The following is a 21,540-nucleotide window of genomic DNA, read 5'->3' on the forward strand; positions in this document are numbered from 1 at the left end:
AAGGACAGGTGACTTTAGACTCAAACACATCATCACAGCCAAGTGTGAAAATCAGGTATTTTGGTAAATACCTCGTCCTTGCACAGTGGCTCCGCAGCTGCTTTATTGACCACACCCGAGCTCCTTGAGAAATTGCCTTTGATGTGAAACTTTCCTGATGTGAAAAACTGAAATATGAAAAAGACAAGAGTCTCCTTCAGTGTGCCCTGAAACCCAAAACCTTGGTATGCTGAAGGATAGCCTTGTGGGCCCTTTTTATTTCTGTATTCCTGTACTTTGTTCCTGGGCAAGTCAGTGTTTTTAGGGCGTTTTTTTTTCTATTGCACCGGTCAGCGGTAGCTATCAGTGTACCGGAAGTAACATATCTCCTTTGTCAGTTCAGCCCATGGGCKATTATATGTTGATAAACGATCCGAAAATAATCTTTGCCGTTATGTCGGAAGGCCAGCAATTTCTCTGAGTTTCTCTGTCACGATCTTCATGAAAACACTGTTTCCATTTTCCTCCGCCTGTAGGAGCACCTCAGGTGATCAGGCTCGTGCTCCACACGGGCAATTTCCCAAGCCTCCCGGGTATTCCCGGACAGGGAATCCCTCAGATGTCGGGCACCGCTCCGCTCCCCTCAGACAAAGAGGGGAGGGGCCAATGCGTGGTGCGCGTGCACGTCGCTCCCGCTGATTGGTCGGCGGTGCTGTCAGTCACGGCGGGCTGGGCGGGGCCGCGCSTGCCCGCGTTGCCGGGTAACGGCCTCCCCGGGCAATGGCGGCGGGGCCGCCYCACGGTGAGGGGGGAGCGGAGGCGGCAGGGCCGACACCCATTGTGAGGATGAGGGGTGGTGGGAAAGAGGAGGCGTGTGCGGAGGGGCCCTGTTGGGGCTGCGTGTGARGAAAAGGGTGGTGGGGCAGAGTCTTGGGTTGAGGGTGTGCGCAGACCGGGGGGAAGGGACCTAAATGGGTGTAGGTCTCCTCAGAGGTCTCCCCGTTCTCTTCCAGCTGAGCGGTGTAGGGTGGTATCAGGTGCTGGAAGAAGCCAGCAATGTGGTATTCAAGGTGCTCCGTGTTAGAGGCTCTCCATCCGTAAATAAATCCCCTTCACCTGGTTTTGTTTCCCTGTTGCAATTGCCCAGTAAAACTCGCTTCTGTTGCAGGCTGATGTCTGGCGATATAAAGTCGTAGGAATAGCCGGCAAAGCTGCTTAGAATTGTGTTGAAAATGCTGGGAGAGAAAAAGCAATTAATGGTGACAAGAGACCTTTACACAGACCCCACGTTTCCGGCCAGTGATACTTCTATATTTTTTGATTATTGTACCCCGCTTGCCCARTTCAGAGGCGAGATATCTTGGTTGAGACCTAAGGTGAGTTTTAAGGTATAARAGGCTGATTTTAGCAGAACTGGACTTTCAGGTAGTAAATGCAAGTTAGCATTGGATGACTGCTTCTCGGTGTTTTTTTTTTTGGTTTAAAAATACAGAAGTGATAAAACAGATGTGTGTCAATGTTTACAATACATGAATTGCTGTTTTTAAGTCTGGGTGGTGGTTTGTAAGTTTGATTTAAATGCTATTGCAGAGCTTTCAAATTTCATGGCAGTAGTAGAAATTCAGGTATTTTATTATAAATATGTTTCATTATGCAAATAACATGCATACCAAGTTAGAATGCAGCATTATGTCATTCCCAAATGTTTTGATATATTGTATCATTGTCTTGAAAATAAGTAATTGTATTTTAGAATTTTTCAGCAGCTATACCTTTTTTTTTGTCATTGTTGATTTCTTTAATAACCAGAAAGAAAACTTCTAAAGTTTATAACTTGTCATATGACTTGTACTGCTTTTAAACTTACAGCTGGGTTGCAGAGCAAGCTGTATTAGAGCTAAAAGCTTTAGAATGCATTTCTGCAGTACACCCATTTAAAGTGAAGTATTTATGATACTGCCTTTGTGTAGAGGGAAAAAAGGCTATAAAAATGTAATGGAGGAAAAAAGTATGTTGTCCTAAATTGTGTTTTCTCYCCTGCATCTGGGGCTATCTATAGAACAGTGACAGAGCTATTGGCCATCAGGTGTAATTGGCAAACAAATGATTTCACAGASCTTGCTGCTTTTGTACTTTACAACTTGGTTGCTGCTGAGGGCTGATGGGTTAATCTTTGTCTCTTGCAGTCTTTTTATGTAAGAATGATTTAAAAAACTTATTTTCAGATCTGATTAGGTGTTCAGCAGTTTGCGTTTGAAATTCCCACTTGTGCTATCAACCAATCTATTTTTATGTGTCCTAGGAAAGGGGGCATTTTTCTCTTGTTCTGATTTGGAGATTTTAAGATTTTTGTAACTTGGGATGTGCAGTTCAATGTGAATGGCATCTGCCCTGTCACAGTTGATCATAAGTCTAGCAAGGAGCTGATGAATTACGTTGTCTTTCACTTGTTACTGCTGCTGCTAAGGTTGCACCTGATGATGACAATTGTGTACTAAAATTCATGTGRGAAATAGATTTACATTCACAAAGTACATGCAAAATACCCCCATAAGCCATTTATTTTTTGTTTTTCACTTAGGCAGTGTCTGAAAAGGAAATTTTCGGGAAGTAAAAATTCTCTTATTTTATGAGAGATCTCTGAAGCCCTCCCACAGACTTTCTTAGAATGTCATAAAGGATTTGGCTTTAACACTTCTTCTTTCAATTTTAGGATATTTGTTCTTCTCCTCGGTTATTTTCAAACAATCTGCAGGATGTGCAAGTAAAACAAGGAATTTTGGGAGACTGTTGGTTCCTGTGTGCCTGTGTAGCTTTGCAGAAGAGCAAATACTTACTGAACAAGGTATGGAGAAGTTTCATGTTGTAGAAGTTTTCTTCACCTTGTTGACATTTATGTATTGTGTTGGAGTCCCAAGCTGCCATATGAGTATTGGTTTCATTATGCTAAGTTTCGCTCATTTTATCTTTTGTTTGTTTGCTTGTTTGTTACAAATGGTTGATTTTAAACTGGTTTTGTTTTTAAAAAAAAATCATTAATTCATTGTTTGTCTTGATTTTGGCTTTTGCCCTCCAGGTAATCCCTCCAGGTCAACCCAGCTGGACAGATGAGTCCTACCAAGGCTGTTTCACRTGCCGGGTCTGGCAGTTTGGGCACTGGGTAGAAGTGACCATTGATGATCGCCTGCCTTGCCTTGGGGGCAAACTCTGCTTTTCCCAGTGTCAGACAGARGATTTGTTTTGGCTTCCACTACTGGAAAAAGCTTATGCAAAGTATGTGAAAATGGTTATTGATGGAAATAGAAGTACAATACTTGTGTRTTTCTTCTGCTTAGTTATTTTACCTGGCTGTGTTGGGCATAGATCTGAGTGTTGTGGTTGCTGGTGGTCCCATCCTGGCTTTGCAGAGGTTGCACTTTGAACTGTAGATCTGTAAGGTGCTTCCAGTTGCATATGAAGGAAGATAGTCTTAGGGAGAGAATTCTGATAAAAAGTAAGAGCGGCAATGAATTTTCAAGAATCTAATGATGTTTGTTAAGTCATCATTAAAGGAWGGTGTTTTATTAAAGGGAGGATGARAGCTCAATGAAAAGCAGAAAGCATGCAGATATTTTCATGGAAAGCAATRACATATGTAAGTTTGTGCTAGTTGAGGCTCTGGTTGGGTGAATTTCATTGCTCTTCTGTATGATTTGATAGTTTTAAGAAGAGACAGCTGCATTGTTRATGTGTTTGAAAATGCAGGTATTTTATGGTTTATGGCTCATCAATGGAAAAGCTGTCCAGATGGACAAAGCAATTTGGATACAAAATGCACTGGTAAGATAGACATCTAATGTCCAAAAGAACCTGAACAGAAGATTGTGTTGTTGCCAGCAGAGGGCAGAGAGAGACTTCAAATATGAAGTAACTTATTCAGCTSTGGATATGTTGAGCAGAAGCACCAATGTCATATTAAAGCTTCTCTGTAGGTTTGAAATGCAGTATTCTTTGTTTTCTGCAGAGATCTTACTGTTCAATCTTATAATTCTATTACAGTMTTGATTTCTTTTGCTATATTTTGCATCTGCTACATCAGGTAGGGCAGTCTCTTGGTTTGCTTAAGTTGTTGAGGGGAGTGCTACTCTGGTTGTTTGTGCAGAGTGAATAAAGAATAATTGAGGAGGAAGAAATTTTTTTATTTATACAGAATGCAGTTAGTATGTCACAAAAGAGAGTGTGGAGCACGGATAATAAGGTACAAAAGACTAATACTAGACTGCAGCAGTTTTTATATAGGATGAAGAGAATGTAATAAGCTTCACATCAAACGGTGGAATATCCAATGGTTTACATATTCTTTAGATGTTGTATTCTGTATAAATAATGTGTGCTTGTTTTTGCCTACTTTGGATTATGAGGTAGGATACAGTCATGATTGTGATATAGGGTGGGGTTGTGAGTGTATAGAAACCATGTTTCTTTAGTTCTGCTCTCTGTACAAATTTTCTTGGTGTTTTTTTAATTTTTATTTTAATTTTTTTAGAGTGCATGGATCTTATGAGCAGTTGTGGGCAGGACAGGTGGCAGATGCTTTGGTTGATCTGACTGGAGGAATTGCTGTAAGATGGACCCTGAAAGGCCCTGAAAAAAATGTGGAGAAAGAGAAGACTGGCATGGTTTTGGAGAAAACAGTGTTTAGAAGATTAATGAATCTGAAGGAACAGTGTGTAATAAGCTGTTCAGTCCTCAACTCCAGACAAGGTGATAATATCTCTATTTAATAGGCTGCAAAGTACAAGGCAGCCAGCAAATGCAAGTGCTGGTTTTAGTACTATGCCAGTTTCATGGTGCAATATTATGTAAGTTTGGAYAAGTAAAGATTTAAGGATATTACTGAGTTCAGGATGGGAGGTGCTTTTGAGAAGTGCTTTTTATATTGGATGCTAAGATGGTCAGTTTGCGCACCCCCCCCAAAATACACTCTCTCAAAAAAGCACTTCAGATACAACCTTGAAAACTCCARTGAATTTCAGCACAGTGAATTTGTAGGTGTTTGAGATCAAAGAGTGAGTTAATACAATTTGAAATGTTACTTTATTTCTATATAGGCACAACTAAAATGAACTGTTTGGAGTTTCTTTGTGCTGTTCTAATACAGATTTAAAACCCATTTCCTTTTATCTAGAAATTGTCTTCTTTCACAGGATAGTTGCATGTATTATAAAATGTGGAACAGGTTCTTCTGTTTGTTTTCAAATGCTTTTTTCTCTTCAGGTGCAAGTGAACTAGGAGAATTTCATGCCTTTATTGTAATAGACACGTTGAATCTGTCAGAAGTGTCAGGCAAGGAAATCTTCTTACTACGAATACGAAATCCTTGGGGGAGGCGGTGCTGGAAAGGGCCCTGGTGTGAGGGGTGAGCAGTTTTATATTCATTTGGAAAATCATTTGTGAAAGTTCTGAAGCACAAAGCTTATCTATTTATTACACAGGCAAATGCTGTTAATAGTCTGTGCAGAGGAGAGAGGCTTTAGTGTGTGTGCAGTGCTTTRCAGAGTTGGTAGTTCACACAGCTCATTGGCTCTTAGGCTGGYAATTTTGATCTCCTAGTTCTGGCAATCTAAATTTTTTTAATAATTCTTTTCTTTTTAATCAAATCATCGTATCTTTTTATGGAGACAAACTTAAGGTGTTGGCTCATTTTCTGTTTCTGATTTTTGTGATGCTTTTTCATTGTCCTGCCAYTGATCTAAGTATCTTTGATCATGTTTGTGACTTACAGTCATTCAGCTTTGACTCTTGACTCTTTTCATTTCATCCTGGCTTAGCTGTAGAAAACAAGCAAAGGAGTAATTGTAAAACTAAATGTAGCAGAAGGAAGGATGCTTATGCTTGTTGCTTTGTGCTGTCATTTCTGTAGATTGATAAGYAGGAGAATTTGGAACTGTGTCCATATAAAGTAGAAATAAATAACTGCTTTAAAGGACATGCAGAAATATGTGTAGCAGCTCAAATAGCAAAGTAACCAGAATGAAAGGGCAGATCCTACTAGCTTATTTTGAAAAATATTATCATGTTTTGACTGTACAAAAGAACATGCAATTCTTGACCCAAGGAACAAACGTTCAGCATTAAAATATGGTAAAAATATGGTGATGTTAATAAATGTGAAATTTTGTTTTCTCTGAATTAAAGAGATAATTTAATTGCATTAATTGATACTTCAGGTGATGTGTTTTGGTTATAGAYTTGGTCTCTTGTAGTTTCTTTGTCAAACCGTAAGTTGCCATGTAGTTGCAAGAGGATAATGTTTGATTGGGTGACCTTAGAGCCCTGTTTTATTCAAGTGGAGAGCTGTTCTTTTTTGTTGTGGAACAATGGAAAATGTTGAAACTACTAGCTTTTAATGAGCCCTAAATAATGAGCTGTTTAAATTCCTGGTTTTTCATGACTTGGCAAGCAGATTTATGGGGGTAACCAGCTGCTTAATAYGAATGACAGTTCTTGATGTGAAGTATTAAAATTCTTTCAGAACAATCACAGTGCAGCTTGTTTWAMTTTTTTGCTGCTTTRAAAAAAAAWGTTAAAAATCTTTATTTTGCTCTCWGTTTTCAGGCTATAGTGACTGTTGTGAACAAAGCACCTATTTCACCCGGAAGTSTATTCTGCATCTTGTCTGGTGTTAGGTTGTTTCAAAGATTTCTTAGCTAAGTTGTGACTTGTATTTCCTATGATCCCTCTCACTGATCAGCAATGTGTAGGGAAATATTCAATGCAATTATTTTACAATAAAATGAAGAAATTTCTTCTTACTGTCCTGCTCTACAAGATATTTGGTAGAACATTGTTCTGGAACTCTACTGAACAAAGAGCTGAATGTTAACCTTTGTCTTATGTGCAGTGGTGAAGGATGGAACCAACTAGATCCAGTGGTTGYTTCAGAACTCCTCTCACAGATCCAAGAGGGAGAATTCTGGGTTGATGAAGAGGAATTTTTCAGGGAGTTTGATGAGATTACCATGGGCTTTCCAGTCAATGAGGAAGGACAACTTCAGAGCCTCTATACAGGTATGGTATGAAAAAACATCTTTCTCATGCAAATAGCATTATRTCAATGGGAAGCACTGGTTTAAATTGCAGATGGATGCAACTAGACCATTATTCTGCTTTCTCAGTTTTTCCCTCTCCTTTAGACCCATAGACCTTTTCTGTCTCTCCTGGGAAGAACAGGAGGRCAAGAGGAAATTAAAGATGTTTAGAGAAGTGTGATATTTCTCTGAAACTATTTACTTGCTACTTGGTTGAGAGACTAGTGTCCTCTGTCTAGAAGGCTGTTRTTCTGGACAGCCCTGTGATGTTTTATTTTCAATGGTAGATATAAGTAAGATTTCTAGTAACAGTTTCTTGTCAAATGCATATTGTGAGTCTGCCRTTACCAATAATGACATTAATTCTCATGCTTCTCAAAATCTTGGTCATGAATTTCTGCTTAGGGAAAGTGTCAGGCTATGACAGCACATTTTCTTGGGCTGGGGAATTTCTGCCGTGTGTGATAAAATTGAGTAGCCTCCTCTGTCTGAAATCCATACCGTGCTTTTCTTATTTTGTTAGAGAAAGTGCTKAATCACTCACAGAATCTCTTTGGATCTTGGGTGAGAGGCCAGTCTGCAGGTGGCTGCCGCAACAACAGCAGTTTCCCTACCAATCCCAAGTTCTGGCTGAGGGTCTGTGAATCGAGTGAGGTGTGCATTGCCCTGCTGCAGAGACACAGGAAATGCAGCACTGATTGGGCTGGAAGGATTCAAAATCCATCTCGTTTAGCAGAGGAAAATCCATCTTCAGCTGAAGGCATGCAGAGAAAGAATTATCAGGCTGTGGGATTGCATGTCTGGAAGGTAATACACAAGTGCCATTTTTCTCTTTGCAAATGGAAGTTTGAAAACATTACTGAAACATTTGATTGAAAACATTCATTTCACATAGCAGTGATACAATTCAACTGGTCACAAACTTTTTGTCCCTGATTTATGCTGGAATGGCTCTGTTTATCTTGCAGTAACTGTTTGTACAAACTATTTGTGGACTAGTTCTTTCTTCATATCACTGAGCACTTGGTATTGTTCCAAACTAATGCATAACATTTCAAGCTGATTACTTGAAGCCATTCCTAAATTTACTCCTCCTGAATATTAACTCTTCCTACTGAACTCTTTGCTGTTCAACTTCTCTGCTTATACTCGTCTTTGTTTTCTTTTGTAAATGTATGCATGTTTAAAAACATTTTAAACAATATTTGTTAATTGCTAGTGCTATTAAAAGCTACTTATTTTCTCTAAACCACCACACATCATTATGCATCTATTCTAGGTGGAGAAGAAACGATTTAACCTTCCAAAGACCCTCTCTGCTCCTCCAGTTGTAGGTACCGTCTGCCATTCCTATGATAGRGAAGTCCATGTGTGCTGTGACCTTTCACCGGGCTTTTATCTTGTTGTTCCCAGCACTTTTCTGAAAGATGCAGTAGGGAATTTCTTGCTYCGTGTATTTTCAACGGGAAGGATCTCTCTCAGGTAGGTTTCTTATAATTGTTGACATAAATACAAGTTGACATAAATACATTTCTTATAATTGTTGATGTAAGTGCAAGTGTAGCACTAAGTGGGAATGTTCAAAATATTTGGAAGAGTTGTGCAGCGTGCCAGGTAACAGCGTTGTGTTTTCTGTGAATTAATGCAAGTTGTACTCTAGCTCCTTTTTTTTTTTGTTGTGAAACTGCTGCTACCTCTTTTTAAAATACTAATCAGAAGTAGCCAGATGAGTGGCATCTTGACTCTAAACTGCAGCTTAGTGCTATATGCAGAGTCAAAATGTAATGTTGGCAACTGTTTAAGAGATGTTCAAATTTTTTTTTATATTCTGGTAGTGCATGTTTTATACATTTTAGTTTCTTTTCTCTCTTATATTTGATAGTGAGCTAAAGCCACCACCCACGGATGCTGCCCTCTGTGAAGAGCTCCCACCTGGTGAATGGGAGACAGTGCAACTGCMTGGATGCTGGAAAAATGGGCTAAGTGCTGGAGGCAGCAGGAACTTCCCCTCCTTCTATACCAATCCCTGCTTTCCCCTCTCCATTCCTGCAGGACCGGGTAAAAGCAGTGTGAAAGTCACCCTCCGTCAGCACTGCCTGGATAGCAAGTGCTGTCCAATAGGTTTCCATATTTTCCAGGTAAGGCTTCTGGTCTGTTTGTTTGTAAATTTGCCAAGGGTGAATGTTACCCTGTCAGTACAGGCTCCTTGCAGTTTGCAAGGGTTTTGCTGCTTCTAGGAGAAACACAGGCTCACTCAGAGAAGTAATGCCCGTGAAAGATAGGGAATAATTACATAGTTTCATAGCATAGTAACTAGATAATTAGGTCAACTAAATACTTGCAAGGTTCTAAATTATTTTTAGCAATGATGAACTCTTTTGAAGATTTGCAAAGAATTCTCAGTGTCCTAGTGATTGTGGACCAGACCTTTTGGTAATTCRTCATGAAAACTAACTTCATGCCTAATAATTACTTATATGTCCATGGGCAAGTGATATTGGATCAAAAGGACTGTGATTTCTTGTGCAGGTGATTGGAAACAAAACAAGATATGATTTGGTATGGACAGATACACATTCTACATGTGTGTGCCAGTGTATACTGTACAGGAAAAGCCTCTAAAAATATGAAGGACACACTCTGCTTAGCAGATCGCTGAGGACAAAAAACAAGAGCTTTAGGCTGCAGCAGGGAAGAGTGAGGTTAGACAACAGGGAAAGCTCTAGAGCTATGTGTCTGCACACATGCTAGGAATGATTGCTCTCTACTTAATACTGGCAACTGGGTTTTCTGGAAGCTTTCTCATTCCTCTTCTCGCTAGCTCTGTGTAGCAGAGTGAGTATTTGGAGTGGATGTCCATATGGAATGGACCATATCACACTTCGGTGTCCTAGGAATGAAACCTTGTGAGACTTGAAATAGATGAAAATGCAGGCATGTTTGCATTCTTTTTTTGCAGGTACCTAATAGCAGCTGGAAACCACAAAATACTTCTTTTCTACACTTGGAGCCGCTGGTGAGCTGTGTTCCTCACTGCTATTCCCAGGAAGTCAGCCGACTTTGCAGGCTTCCTGCAGGAAGTTATGTCATTATACCTTCTACGTACTTGCCCAATACAGAAGGCAATTTTACAGTGGTCATAGCAACCAAAATAGACAGGTAAAATGATGTTGTCTTCTATTTGCATTTCTAGATTTTTTAGTTCATATATTACAGGATGCTTGGAAACAATTGCAGTAACATGCTCTCTTGATAAAATTTTTTTGAAAGTCTTGGTATTACTGTTTTGTTTGCATGCACTGCTTACTACTTTGATTATGTTGGAATAATGACTAAAACCAGTAGAGTTTGTTAAATTTTTTTTCATCAGTTGCTGAATAGCTGATGTCTAGTGCTAGAGAAAATGCTAGCTAGAGTGCTAGAAGACACTAAAGTGTTTAATTGCCTGCTGTGTCATCAGGGTTAGAATTTATGTTGAAATTTAACAGCACCTTTTAATAATCAGGGTTGTTTTTGAGAAAGTGTGATGAGTAGCCAGCCTCATTCCAGGTAGTTTTTCCTGATGTGAATAACTATAGCTCTGAATCAGAATTGTAAATTCCGTAAGACTGCAGTAAGGCTCCTGAGAKTTGCAGAAAGATTTTCTAAGGAAAAGGATGTGGAAGGAAGCCTGATACAACTTCTTTCTTGGAAGTGGGTAATTAATTGATATTTGTAAGATTACCAATGCATTATGCAGAAATAAGTGTGGTTTGGATTCTCAACAGGAAGCGCATTCACAGCCAGGAGACRCTTGGACAAGTATTACAAGAGGTAAATGATACATTTTGATGCATATATATTGTTGTATTCATTCTTGGTGTCACCACAGATCTGCTTGCTGTTTTGCATATTTTCTTATAGGTTTCCTTTACAACTGTGATGAAAAGGTAGTGTGGGATTCTCACACTGTCATTTCAAGAAACATCGGAAAGCTGAGGAATGCCTCATCTCTTGCTCTTCTCAGTTTTAAATGGAGTAACAAGAAGATGCTCTTAGCCCAACTGTTTTTCACTGGTACCAACTGTCGTTGGTCTGTCGTTGTGTCTGTTGTCAAGGATAGACTTCTTTGTAAAATGTACCTCTTTTAATCATGGACACTCTCAATATTTGGTCTTCCCACATTTTTAGAAGGTGCATGGTACAGCAAATTATAATGTGCCTCAGTTCTTCAAAAATACAGGTGAAGAATATGTGCATATTTTAACCCAAGCTACAGTTTTGAAGGACAACCAGAAAAGTTACGTGTAAGGCCAGGTTGGGTGGAGCACTGCTGAGCCTGGGCTAATGGAAGATGTCCCTGCCTATAGCACGGGGATCGGAACAAGATGATCTTTAAGGACCCTTCCAACTATAACCATTCAATGGTTAAGAAATAATATTTTATGGGACAAAAAAAATCAACCTGACAGAATAACTCCAGGTGACCAAAGGGGTGGTAAACACAGAGTTAAAACTGGAGCCTTTTTTTCGGGTAAGACATACCTCAAGAACCATCAAAATACATTGGAGTAGAAAAAGTCCAAGCTTGTATCTGACACTGCCAGTCCTGCTGCTGAGCACTTTACCTTGGGCTCTCTATGGAGCCAAGCAGCTGGTGGGTTGAAAGGAGAGATTTTTGTGGTGAGTTTTTCTTTAATAAATGCTAGGAACAAAAATATCAAGACTTGAAATCTTTTGAACTATCCTGTCAGACTGCTTTTGTAAATCTGTAAGAATGTGTTTTATGACAGATCTGCCCTTGCTGCCAGAAATGTGAAGTTTAAGAGATTTTTCTTAATTTATGTTTGAAAGTATTTCTTATTCAAGCAGGATTTTTAAAATGTTATATTTTCCTCAATAAAAATAAAGTAACATTGAAAGTTTTAAAATGGTTTTTATTAAAAAGGTGAAAAATATCARTGATGTTAAGTTTGCATTTGTTTTGTGGTAGCAAACATTGCGGTGTGTTAGTACCCTGGGGTTTTTGCTTAGTGGAAGGGAATRATTGGAAATATTTGCAAGGAGAATCAAGTCTTCCATTCGTTTTATGTCCCTGAAGTGGGTGGTATTCTACTTTTACTTTTAACTACATCCTGCTATCATTTCTGCTAGCTCCTCTTGAACTTTGAAAATTGAAAGGATTTAGGATGCTTTCAGCTGAATTTTAAATGGTCAAAACCTTCCACGTCTGTTGATGTGGAAAAAGAACAAGGAAAACAACTGTGAGTAATAAATCTCTACTGTGCCTGCTAAAACAACTGTTGACATCTTCATTTGTTTTCCTAATTTATTGAAAAGCTGTTCCTTTCTCTTCAAGCAGGGAATTATTGGATCATACAATGATKTTTCTAAATAGAAGGAAAGGTTTGTGCAAGTGCATGGACCCGAGTTGTGATGAAATAGGATTTGGATACTGAGGAAGTAAAAGAAGGTGTAAGGATTTCTAAATGGACCGTGGTTATGAGAGGCCCCATCCTACAATCATTTTTATGTGTGTGAAGTTTATGCTATGCTATATAATGCTTTGTGAGACAGTKAAAGGAAAAGGAGTCAACACTAAGATGTGTACTCTGTTACCTTCTGCAGAAAGATTTAAGAAAAGACCTGTGAACTCAAAGTAGTAAAGACTTACTGAAGAGAATTTGATTCTTGCTCAAGCATCCTTACTGAACAGTTGTGCCATTTTAAGTGTGACACCTGACAGAGCACAGCTGTAGGAAGCTGCTTGATACAAGTCACTTCTCTAAAATCTTACAKCTAATTCATTGCTACTGTGAGTGTGAAAATACATTTTTTTGAAATGTAGTATTGTGTGTTTGCATATACCTAAGGCTCATTTATGTGAGTTTTGGCAGGTACACCTATTTTCATTTCAGAAAGTTCAGTAGATGAGGTCAGACCTCCTAAATAAAAACTCTACGGATTTGCTGTCTTGAGCTACCTACATTTCAATACAATTGAGATAGTGAAATGTGTTTTTAAAGGATCTGCAGTTATTAGCTATTTGAAATCTTTCTGCACTGTAGTGTGTTGCAGACTAACGTGGAATAGCGCAGAGTTTATATGGATGTGGCTGCAGTATTGCTCCCAAAATGTACTCCAGATTGATTTCCTTCACTCCCTCAGGGAGCTGGAATGTAAATGCCCGAAGGAGGTTGGTAAAGAAGATGAACARTTCAACTCGTGCCATCTGTTCCCCCAAACATACACGGTGCCCTGCAGGTGAAAACCAAAAGAGTTGGTTAAATTAAGTTAAATTCTGTAAAAGAACTTGACACAAGATTATACTGAGCTCCATAAATTCTGTTAAGACAATTTTTGCTGTATCCTGGTGTAGGGAGACAGAAGGTGGAGGAGGGGGGAAACATTCAACTGAGAAATTCTGCATCTCTGTTAAGTGTTTGATTTGGTGTTTTGGTTGGGTTTGTTTGGGGTCTTTTCACTGCTGGAGCATGTATGTGATTCTCCCTTTCCATTATTAATTCTTGTTCTGTGAGAACCATGAATTGCTTCTCAGCTAAGCCAGATTTTGAAAAGTTTCAAATACTTCAGATTTTATTCTTCTTTTGGTTGCTGAGAAGGGAGGGCTGGAGCATTGTGGGATGGAGTTCTAGGGCAAACGAGAAGGATGTAATCAGGGATTTCTTTAACTGAAATTCAGAAGGGTGTATTGGGTCCTTCCTGTTTGTATGGTGAAAATAAATAAATTTTCTGATTTAAGGGAATTCCCTTGATTTAACAGGGAATTCCCTTGATTTAACACATTAGGAACTAAGAAGCTCAGATACTCTTATGGTAGGAACCCTACCTATGGCAAGGAAGGAGCATTGTGTCTCCCAACCATACTTGTGCTCTGGTTGACTGTATGAAAAATACAAAATACCTGACAATATTTGTGGCTCTTACAGYAGAAGACCTGACTTTAAATCTTTGTGTAAAATACATTTTTATCAATGTATGTTTTTAAAATTTTAGAACTTAGAAGTAGTTTTTAACCTTGCTGCAAAACACAGTGAACAGGAATATTCAGGGTCCAGGTGTTACCTGCTGAGAAAGGTAAGAATGCTTCTTTGTTCACAAAGTTGCCATCCAAATCAAGGAAATGGTCTGGGTTGAATTTCCAAGGGGTTGCCCAGTGCTCAGTGTCATACACCACAGAGTGAAGATTTGGCAACACAAGTGTGCCCTGCAAGAAGGGAGTGGAGATCTTATTTTCCACATATGATTGATTTTTTTTTTTTAATTTTCCTTCTCTCCATGTCATATAAATGCTAAATATTAAGAGCTCTTTAAGAAACGTGGAGGTAGCCTCTGTACCTTTTTAATGTGAAAACCCAGCAGGGTTGTACTCCTCAGGCACTGTCGAGGGACCCCAACAGAAGTGACATTGCTGTAGCGCAGAGCCTCATGAATCACAGCATTTGTGTAGGGCAGCTTCTTACGGTCTTCRTAGCTGATGAGATCAGAGGGTTCCAGAACAGCATCTATCTCTCTTTGAACCTTTTCTGCAGAGAAATGAAAATATCTCAACTTTTTTTCCCTCCTTTTTTAATCCCAGCAGATTTTTGTATGACAATGTGCTGGAGTGGGGAAATAAAAGAAATTRTGTCGCTATGAAAGGCACTGGCATGTGGTTTACATGCTGTGTAAATTTCAGTTGGTCCAGGAAGTGCATATCCCCAAAGCACAGRATGATGTCTCATTTAAGATGCATCCTACTTGGTGATGAGGATAATCCATTTTTTGAAACATAGAATGGKATTAAAATTTGAAATGACAGGTATAATTTCTGTTTTATAAATACACAGTTCAAGTATCTTTTAAAAACTTTTCTACTTTGAAGGTTAGGAGGAGGTGAGATTGTGTTTGAAATGTCTTTAACTTGTTATTCTGTCTCACCAGCCCCTTACAGTGATGTAAAACTGTGGCTATCACTGATTTCTGCTATTGTTGTTGGTGAACCAGACAGGGAAGCATCTGTTTGTTTCATTTATGGACTTTCCATTTTCTAGATCTCAATTGTTGGTGTACCCCCATTCATGTGCATAGCTAAGGGGTTTTTTGATATCTTGCAAGTGATTGAGCTGGCACTTAGGGTAATGATATTCATTATGATGTTGAATGCAGTTCTCTCTAATAACACTTTTGCTCACCTTGTATTTCTGGGTATTGTACCATGTAGAGCAGTGCCCAGAGAAGGGTGGTRCTTGTTGTTTCTGTCCCTCCCAGCAAAAGATCGACCACAGTCTGAACCATATTTTCCTTATTGAAGGTAGAAGTAGGGTCATCTTTGGTCTGTAGGGTATATTCACAAGAAGAYTATGAAATGGGTAATTTCACATATTGCATCGGTCACATACAMATTGTCATTGTTTGATGAAAACAGTGATTAGCCCACCAAAACAAGCATCTTCAGTTCTACACAAATAGAGTGTGCATGTAAAAATTCTGTGTCAGTTACTGGAACAGCAAGTGTTTGTAGGCARTTGAAGCCAAGGAGGGGAGAGTGTGATAAACAGATACTTACTTTTGTTATTTGAGCCAGGTAGAAGTCAATGAGATCCTGTGCATGACCTGTGTTCTGTCTCTCATGAGCCTGGACCTCCTCCCTGACTAAACTGTGCATGAAGTCATTGTGTGCAAACACTTCCTGATGAGGCCCTGGGAGATGGTGCATGAGCCACGGGAAAGCATCGTACAGCTGTGGTGTTAAACAGAGAGGAAGGAATGTGAGATCCCAGTTCTGATTTGCTGATCATTGTGAAGTCACTGCAACACATAGGCAACCAATTCGGGATGAGAGGCAACAGACACAAGTAAGGAAGATTAAATATTGGGAATGTGATTATATTTTACTTTTTGGATCAATGTGTAATAATGCAGCAGGGGTTCTGAAAATGGATGACTAATTGTGTGCTGAATCTGGCTTACAAACAGATTTTCTCAGCCTTGAATTTTTTTAATGTTACTTTTTTAAGGTATCCCTTTATGGGGAACCTGCTAGACTTTTAGAATGCCAGTGGGCCAAAATCTGCACAACTTAAGCAATAGCTAGGGTTTCAAGAACTTAAAAAGTATTCTTCTTGTAAGCTGTATCTTGTAGGAAGCTCAGAATAACTCAGATCTTGGTAGTAATATGAATTACATGAGAGGCAAGATATCTTTTCAGAAGAACAGGAGTTTGAAGACTTAGTTGTTATGAACTGCATTTCTGGATTTGCAAGACTAAAGGACATTTTAGAAGTTGCTTTCATTTTAAGAACTAAGAATTTTGAATACATAGTATTCTACAAATGATTGCTCACTGGAAATCTGTGAAAACCAGTGATGATCTAGAATTTAGATTCCAGGATGTGATTTGCAGACATAAAGAAGGATTAGAAGTTAATAATGACATATACAAGGTATATATTGATTTTTTTAGTTCTCGGTGGTTTGTAGAACAGTGGTGTGTTTAGAAATGGAGAAGTTTGTGAATAATTGGCACTGACTTTTAATTTGTTTTGACTTGTCAAGTGCAAATGCACCTTAAAGAACAGGAACAAGAAAATTAGGTTCTTACCCTGCCCCAGATAGTACCTTGAAAGTAGATCACAAAATAAATAGCTTTGATAAGTTTACTGAAAGATTCATCCTCACTGGAGAAGCGATGGCCAAAAACAACAGCACAAATGATATTTGCAATAGCACAGACGATGGAAGTGTGGGGGTCAAAAGGTTTGCCTGTGAATATGAGAGGTATTGTGAGAACTTCTGAATGGATTGCAGCCAGCAAAATGAAGAAGACTTCTTTTTAATGGTAAAAACAATGGGGGCTCAGAGTAYTTTTAGATAAATTTCATGTAAGTGAAGCCTGGTTTAATACGTATTAACTGCGTGAATTGTAAGTGCGGGGAACTTGATTTTCAATCTGCTCTTTACTCTTGTAAAACACAGTGGTTATCTGTTTTGAGAAGACAAACTTAAAGTCTCTTTTCCCTTCTTTGACTTGTGGTCTGGGTTGTGTGGAAATGCAAGCAATTAATTAAAAGCATATGCCTTCAAATATGGAGGTAGATATTTAAGTTTAGCAGTTAAAAACCAAAACAAACAATCCCCTGCCCCCCCACCAAAAAAAAAAACCCAGAAAAAATATTTTAGAATTTCATTTTCTCAGGTTTGTTGAAATAGCTTGTCTCTTTTCAGTTTTCAAGTAGCAACTTAACAACCTCACCATATACGTGTTGTCTTTCCACAGACTGAAAAGGCAAAACTCACATAATAGGGTGGAAGACATCCCCCATTGCAAAGGATTAAATCCAGAAAAAAATAAACACACATTCCAAGGACAACTTTTGAAGTGTACTCCTATGGAAAATGCATYCCTGACTTTTGTCCAATGCTCTTGGTTGTTCTTGGAAAGAATAAATGCATTTATTGAGTTTAAAATTGAGAAAAGGATTGCATGGTAGGTAAAGCTTTGGGCTGTACAGGAACTTGAGATGTTTTTTTCCATGTMCTACCTTTTAAAGATGTGTGAATGAACTGCTCTCAGTAAAGAGATGGGCCTGGTCCATGGAGATTTGGAGAGAGACCTCAGACAACCTCTCTGTGTTTTCACATCAGTATGGAACACAATGTGGGTGAAGGATTTGGCTGCTCAGAATATTTATATTTAATTGCTTTATTTTGGCATCTTGCTAAAATTCTATTGGTTTCTATTTCATCCAAACCTTAAAAAGAAGTTTTGTGGGATAACTGAATGATACATTCCTTGTGTTGGGGTTCTTTCTCTGCCAAATCCTAAAACTCTGCTGTCCTAGAATGACTTGCAGCAGGTCACACATTGTGTRTTTCATGGAGGCTTTTTCTATACTCCTTGAATGTAAGAATTATTACCAGCTGTCTCCAAGACTATGTTGATAATAAACATTTTTTTAACTCTCTTTATTTTAACAAAACAATTTTATATTGCCCACTGTGCAGACAAAACATTTTTTGCAAAGAATGTGGTTAAGAAGCCAGTGGAAGTTCTACTAATATAAAAAATATCTATATTACTTGTAAAGATGTATTGTGAAACTTTTACTACCCTGGTATTTCAGGGAAACCTCTAAGTATTCTTTAGTGAATTTACCTTTTGTGTTTGCAAAGATGTCCAGTAGGTGACAGGCCTCTGTTTGAATTTGATGCTCCAAGTTGTTCTTACCAAGTGCCAGACTTCTTATAATTGTCATGCCAAAGCGTCTCTGCTGCTTCCAGGTGTGGCCATTTGTCAGGAAAATACCTGAAAAACACAGAAACATTTAGTTCATTGCTGGCAAGGGAATCCTTTCACCGCAGGAAGCAAATTTTGGGTTAGATGAGGTGATATTTCACTAATAAGATACAATTATTTTAGATTTTAGAAGCTGAATTTTGGTCTCTAACTGAGGATTTTGTAACCCCCCAGATGCTCATAAACGTGTCCTTGGCAACTGAATGAGTTTTGGGAAGGACAGAACCCTTGTCTATTGATGTCTTCTACATGAACAGTCTTCTGGTTTAGAAGCGATACAATTGAAGGGCAACTTCTCCAGGCAAGTATTCCTTTAGATCTATTGGGAAGGAAAAAGACTGAGTGATGTGCTTTATAAGACCAGAAATTTTTTTGATTTTTTAAATATGCTTAGCTCTTCATGAAACCTTTTAGCAGTGCAAGCCCAGTTATGCCCTYGCACAGCAGGAGCTGAAGAGTGTGCCCAGGAAAACATTGTCCTTCTTAAGAACTTATTTCTACTACAGTCTTGTCTAACACCTCATACCTTTCTCACCCATCATGTCCCTGTAGAAAGGGGTGAGAGGTCTTCCAGAAACTTCTTCTGAGTGYGTGACAATGCCATCTTTGACTGCTTTGTATCCATTCAGTACAACGAGGGGTGTCTGTCCCATCCACAGCGTGTAGATGTTTCCGTAGATGTTGGTTAACTGAAGAGTTAATAACAGGAAACTAGTAACCAAAAGCCAGGGAAAGCATGCATTAAATGTCAATGTATGTAAGAGTTTTGCATAGTTGTAACTAAACCTATTTGTTGACATCAAATTGAATGCAGGTTTACAAAAAAATTATCCTTCTATTACWGATGAGCGTTGGGAAGAGAAGATAATTGTTCTTTATGGAATAGATGCTAAGGACATCTCTCTTTTTTTTTTCTGAAAATTTCATGAAAAGAAAAACAGTAGGTTTATTCTGTTATCTCTGAATCAAAGAACAAATAAATACAGGCAAAATCCCAGAGTTTTTCTGTTTATTTTAATRATTGAGAAAAATTATGGTATTTTCTTGTCTCTAATTTACAAAGAAAGCAAAGAAAGGTTCTTACACTGTTTTCTATAGCTTCCACAGGATTTTTCTACTTTTCCTCTATTGTCATTCCTCAGATCATGCTTGTATTTTCCCTTGCAATACTTTGAAGCAAGTTCCTCGCTTTTACATTGACTGGTAATCAAGCTTGAGTTTTTAAAAAAAAATAGCAATTTAGGCTGTTCTTATGCAATGCGCAATTTATGTTAAAATAGATTCAGACTGATTTTCAACCATAGAGATAAATAAATACCTTACTGAGGGTTTCTCGACGAAGTTTGAAGTCCAGCAGCCACAAATTTCCAATGATGGGGAGGGGAGCAGGTCCTGGAGGAAGCTGTGTACGCATCCATTGAAGCTTTAGGAATTGCAAAGTCAGGAGACATACTACTAGAACTATAAAACTCTCAGTAATCCCCAACATTTTATCAAAATATTAACTTCTCTTTAGGTGCTGGTTTGGTTTTTGGTTTTTGTTTTTATTTTTTTGTTGTTTTTTGTTTTTTTTTGTGTATGATTTCTTCTTAAAATTTGGCTTTGTGGAGATGTGTTTCTTCTACTGAATCCAAACTCTTTCTAAGAATATGCCTCCTGTAACCATGTCTCTCTGACAATCTACAGTTTTCCCAAGCTGAAGTCCTCAGAAAACCAAACTATGTGATCCTTTGTGGTTAGCCAAGCCACACCCACTCTTTTTTTTTTATGATCTGTAATTGTGCTCTTTTTTTCACTTAGAATTTTGTTTCCTTCTTAGTCTTGATACTGGGTCAAAGTGCCAAYTATTGAATAGTTGTCCAAGGTTATCAAGAGTTTTGGATAATGGTGACACCTCAGGTAGTTTCCTGTAGTTAAACATTGAAATGCATTACTTATTGTTGTTTTGAAATACTGCAATTATTGTRTGGTTTCTTTATAGAGAAGAAACATCTACACAATACCTGAGGTCTCTGAGGTGTAGAAGAATGAATTCATGCAGTATGAAGCTAAATTAATGTCCTTAATAAGAAAARAGGTAATTTAATAATTTGAAGAGTATCTCCTTTCTCGTTTTATAAGATCCTAGGTTAAGTTATGATATTATGTGTGCACTAGTGAGAGATTATTTTTCTGTCCATCAGTTTATATGGTGTTTTCTGACTTGTGTTTTTTAATGTTTAATTTTATGCTAAGTTTTAAAATCTTCTGATACAAATTTTGGWGGTGGAACAATGCACAGGTTCTGTGTAATCTGTGGAAAAGAACAAATAAATGGAAGGAAGAAAAAKGCAAAAATGTTAATCCTTACTAATTTGTGGACTCTGTAAGTTTTCAGGAGAGGTTTGTACCAGTGTACAGCAAACTTTAACTTGAGACTTACTTTTCATACTTACTGATATATTACACAATATATTATATTTTGTTCAAGAACTCAGGTAATGATATATCTTTGAGTCTGAATAGGAGATTAAGGAAATCCATACAGTTGTATAAGTTTCCTGTTTCAAAATTTTTCCATCATTTCTCTGAGCAGGCTTGCTGAATTTTCTAGTCTGCAGTTTTCAGTTCRAAAAGTTTCAGCTAAATCATTGATTGGACTCGTTATGATCCTGAAATATAAAGGTTTAATGCTATCCATGTGTATCTCAATAACTGAATTAAACTCCAAGAAACTGAGAGTTACAGGTGTGAACACTCAGTTAGTTTTCTAAAGAGTTCAAATTTTTTCTTTGTGTATTAAATACAATCTTGTGCTATTCAATCTTGAAAAMTGTGTGGATGAGGATTTGTCTCTTTTATTCTCTAGTGGATTGTAATAAATTTAGATTCCAACAGGAAACACAGGGGCGGTTTCACAGGGATGCAGTGRTATTGCACCATTTTCTTGACTGACTTCACTGTGCAGTTTCATGCAGCTCTTCTGCTTTAGTGTACTGCATGTGCAGATGCTTTCCCAGGAAGTGTGGAAGTGAAGCATCCATCAGAGAGCAAGGAGCATCTGTTATCTGTTTGTTTAGATTATTGGGTAGAGAAATGGAGACAGGAAAATTTGAAAAGCATCATTTCCAGAAGCACAGTTCTATGAATCTTACACTTGAAGAGTTAAATAGACAAAAACCTGAGGAAAGCAATTTGAAATTCAATGACTTTCATTGCTTTGTCAACCAATTC

General features: G+C 38.2%; 2 protein-coding genes across 2 annotated transcripts; one reads left to right on the top strand and one right to left on the bottom strand.

The window, feature by feature from the left end:
- Nucleotides 1-1,130: 1,130 nt before the first annotated feature.
- CAPN10 (calpain 10) lies at nt 1,131-12,095 on the top strand. Its single transcript, XM_057367152.1, has 12 exons — nt 1,131-1,355; nt 2,693-2,824; nt 3,056-3,252; nt 4,505-4,722; nt 5,236-5,377; nt 6,863-7,029; nt 7,573-7,856; nt 8,329-8,531; nt 8,932-9,187; nt 10,009-10,208; nt 10,817-10,862; nt 10,953-12,095. Exons 1-12 carry the CDS (start codon nt 1,212-1,214, stop codon nt 10,980-10,982), a joined length of 2,019 nt encoding a protein of 672 aa, XP_057223135.1. The 5' UTR covers nt 1,131-1,211; the 3' UTR covers nt 10,983-12,095.
- An 87-nt stretch (nt 12,096-12,182) lies between these two features.
- Nucleotides 12,183-19,855, bottom strand: LOC130574133 (cytochrome P450 2J2-like). The gene is made up of 9 exons (XM_057367153.1): nt 19,646-19,855; nt 18,854-19,016; nt 18,187-18,336; nt 16,633-16,793; nt 15,598-15,771; nt 15,224-15,365; nt 14,388-14,575; nt 14,115-14,256; nt 12,183-13,286 (listed from the first exon to the last, which is right to left on the bottom strand). The coding sequence occupies exons 1-9, from the start codon at nt 19,814-19,816 to the stop codon at nt 13,108-13,110; spliced, it is 1,470 nt and encodes a 489-aa protein (XP_057223136.1). The 5' UTR covers nt 19,817-19,855; the 3' UTR covers nt 12,183-13,107.
- Nucleotides 19,856-21,540: the final 1,685 nt, after the last annotated feature.

This window comes from Malurus melanocephalus, unplaced genomic scaffold (assembly GCF_030028575.1).
Source record: "Malurus melanocephalus ecotype Western Australia unplaced genomic scaffold, MMel_1.1 scaffold_75, whole genome shotgun sequence".
In the NCBI taxonomy this organism is placed as follows: domain Eukaryota; kingdom Metazoa; phylum Chordata; class Aves; order Passeriformes; family Maluridae; genus Malurus; species Malurus melanocephalus.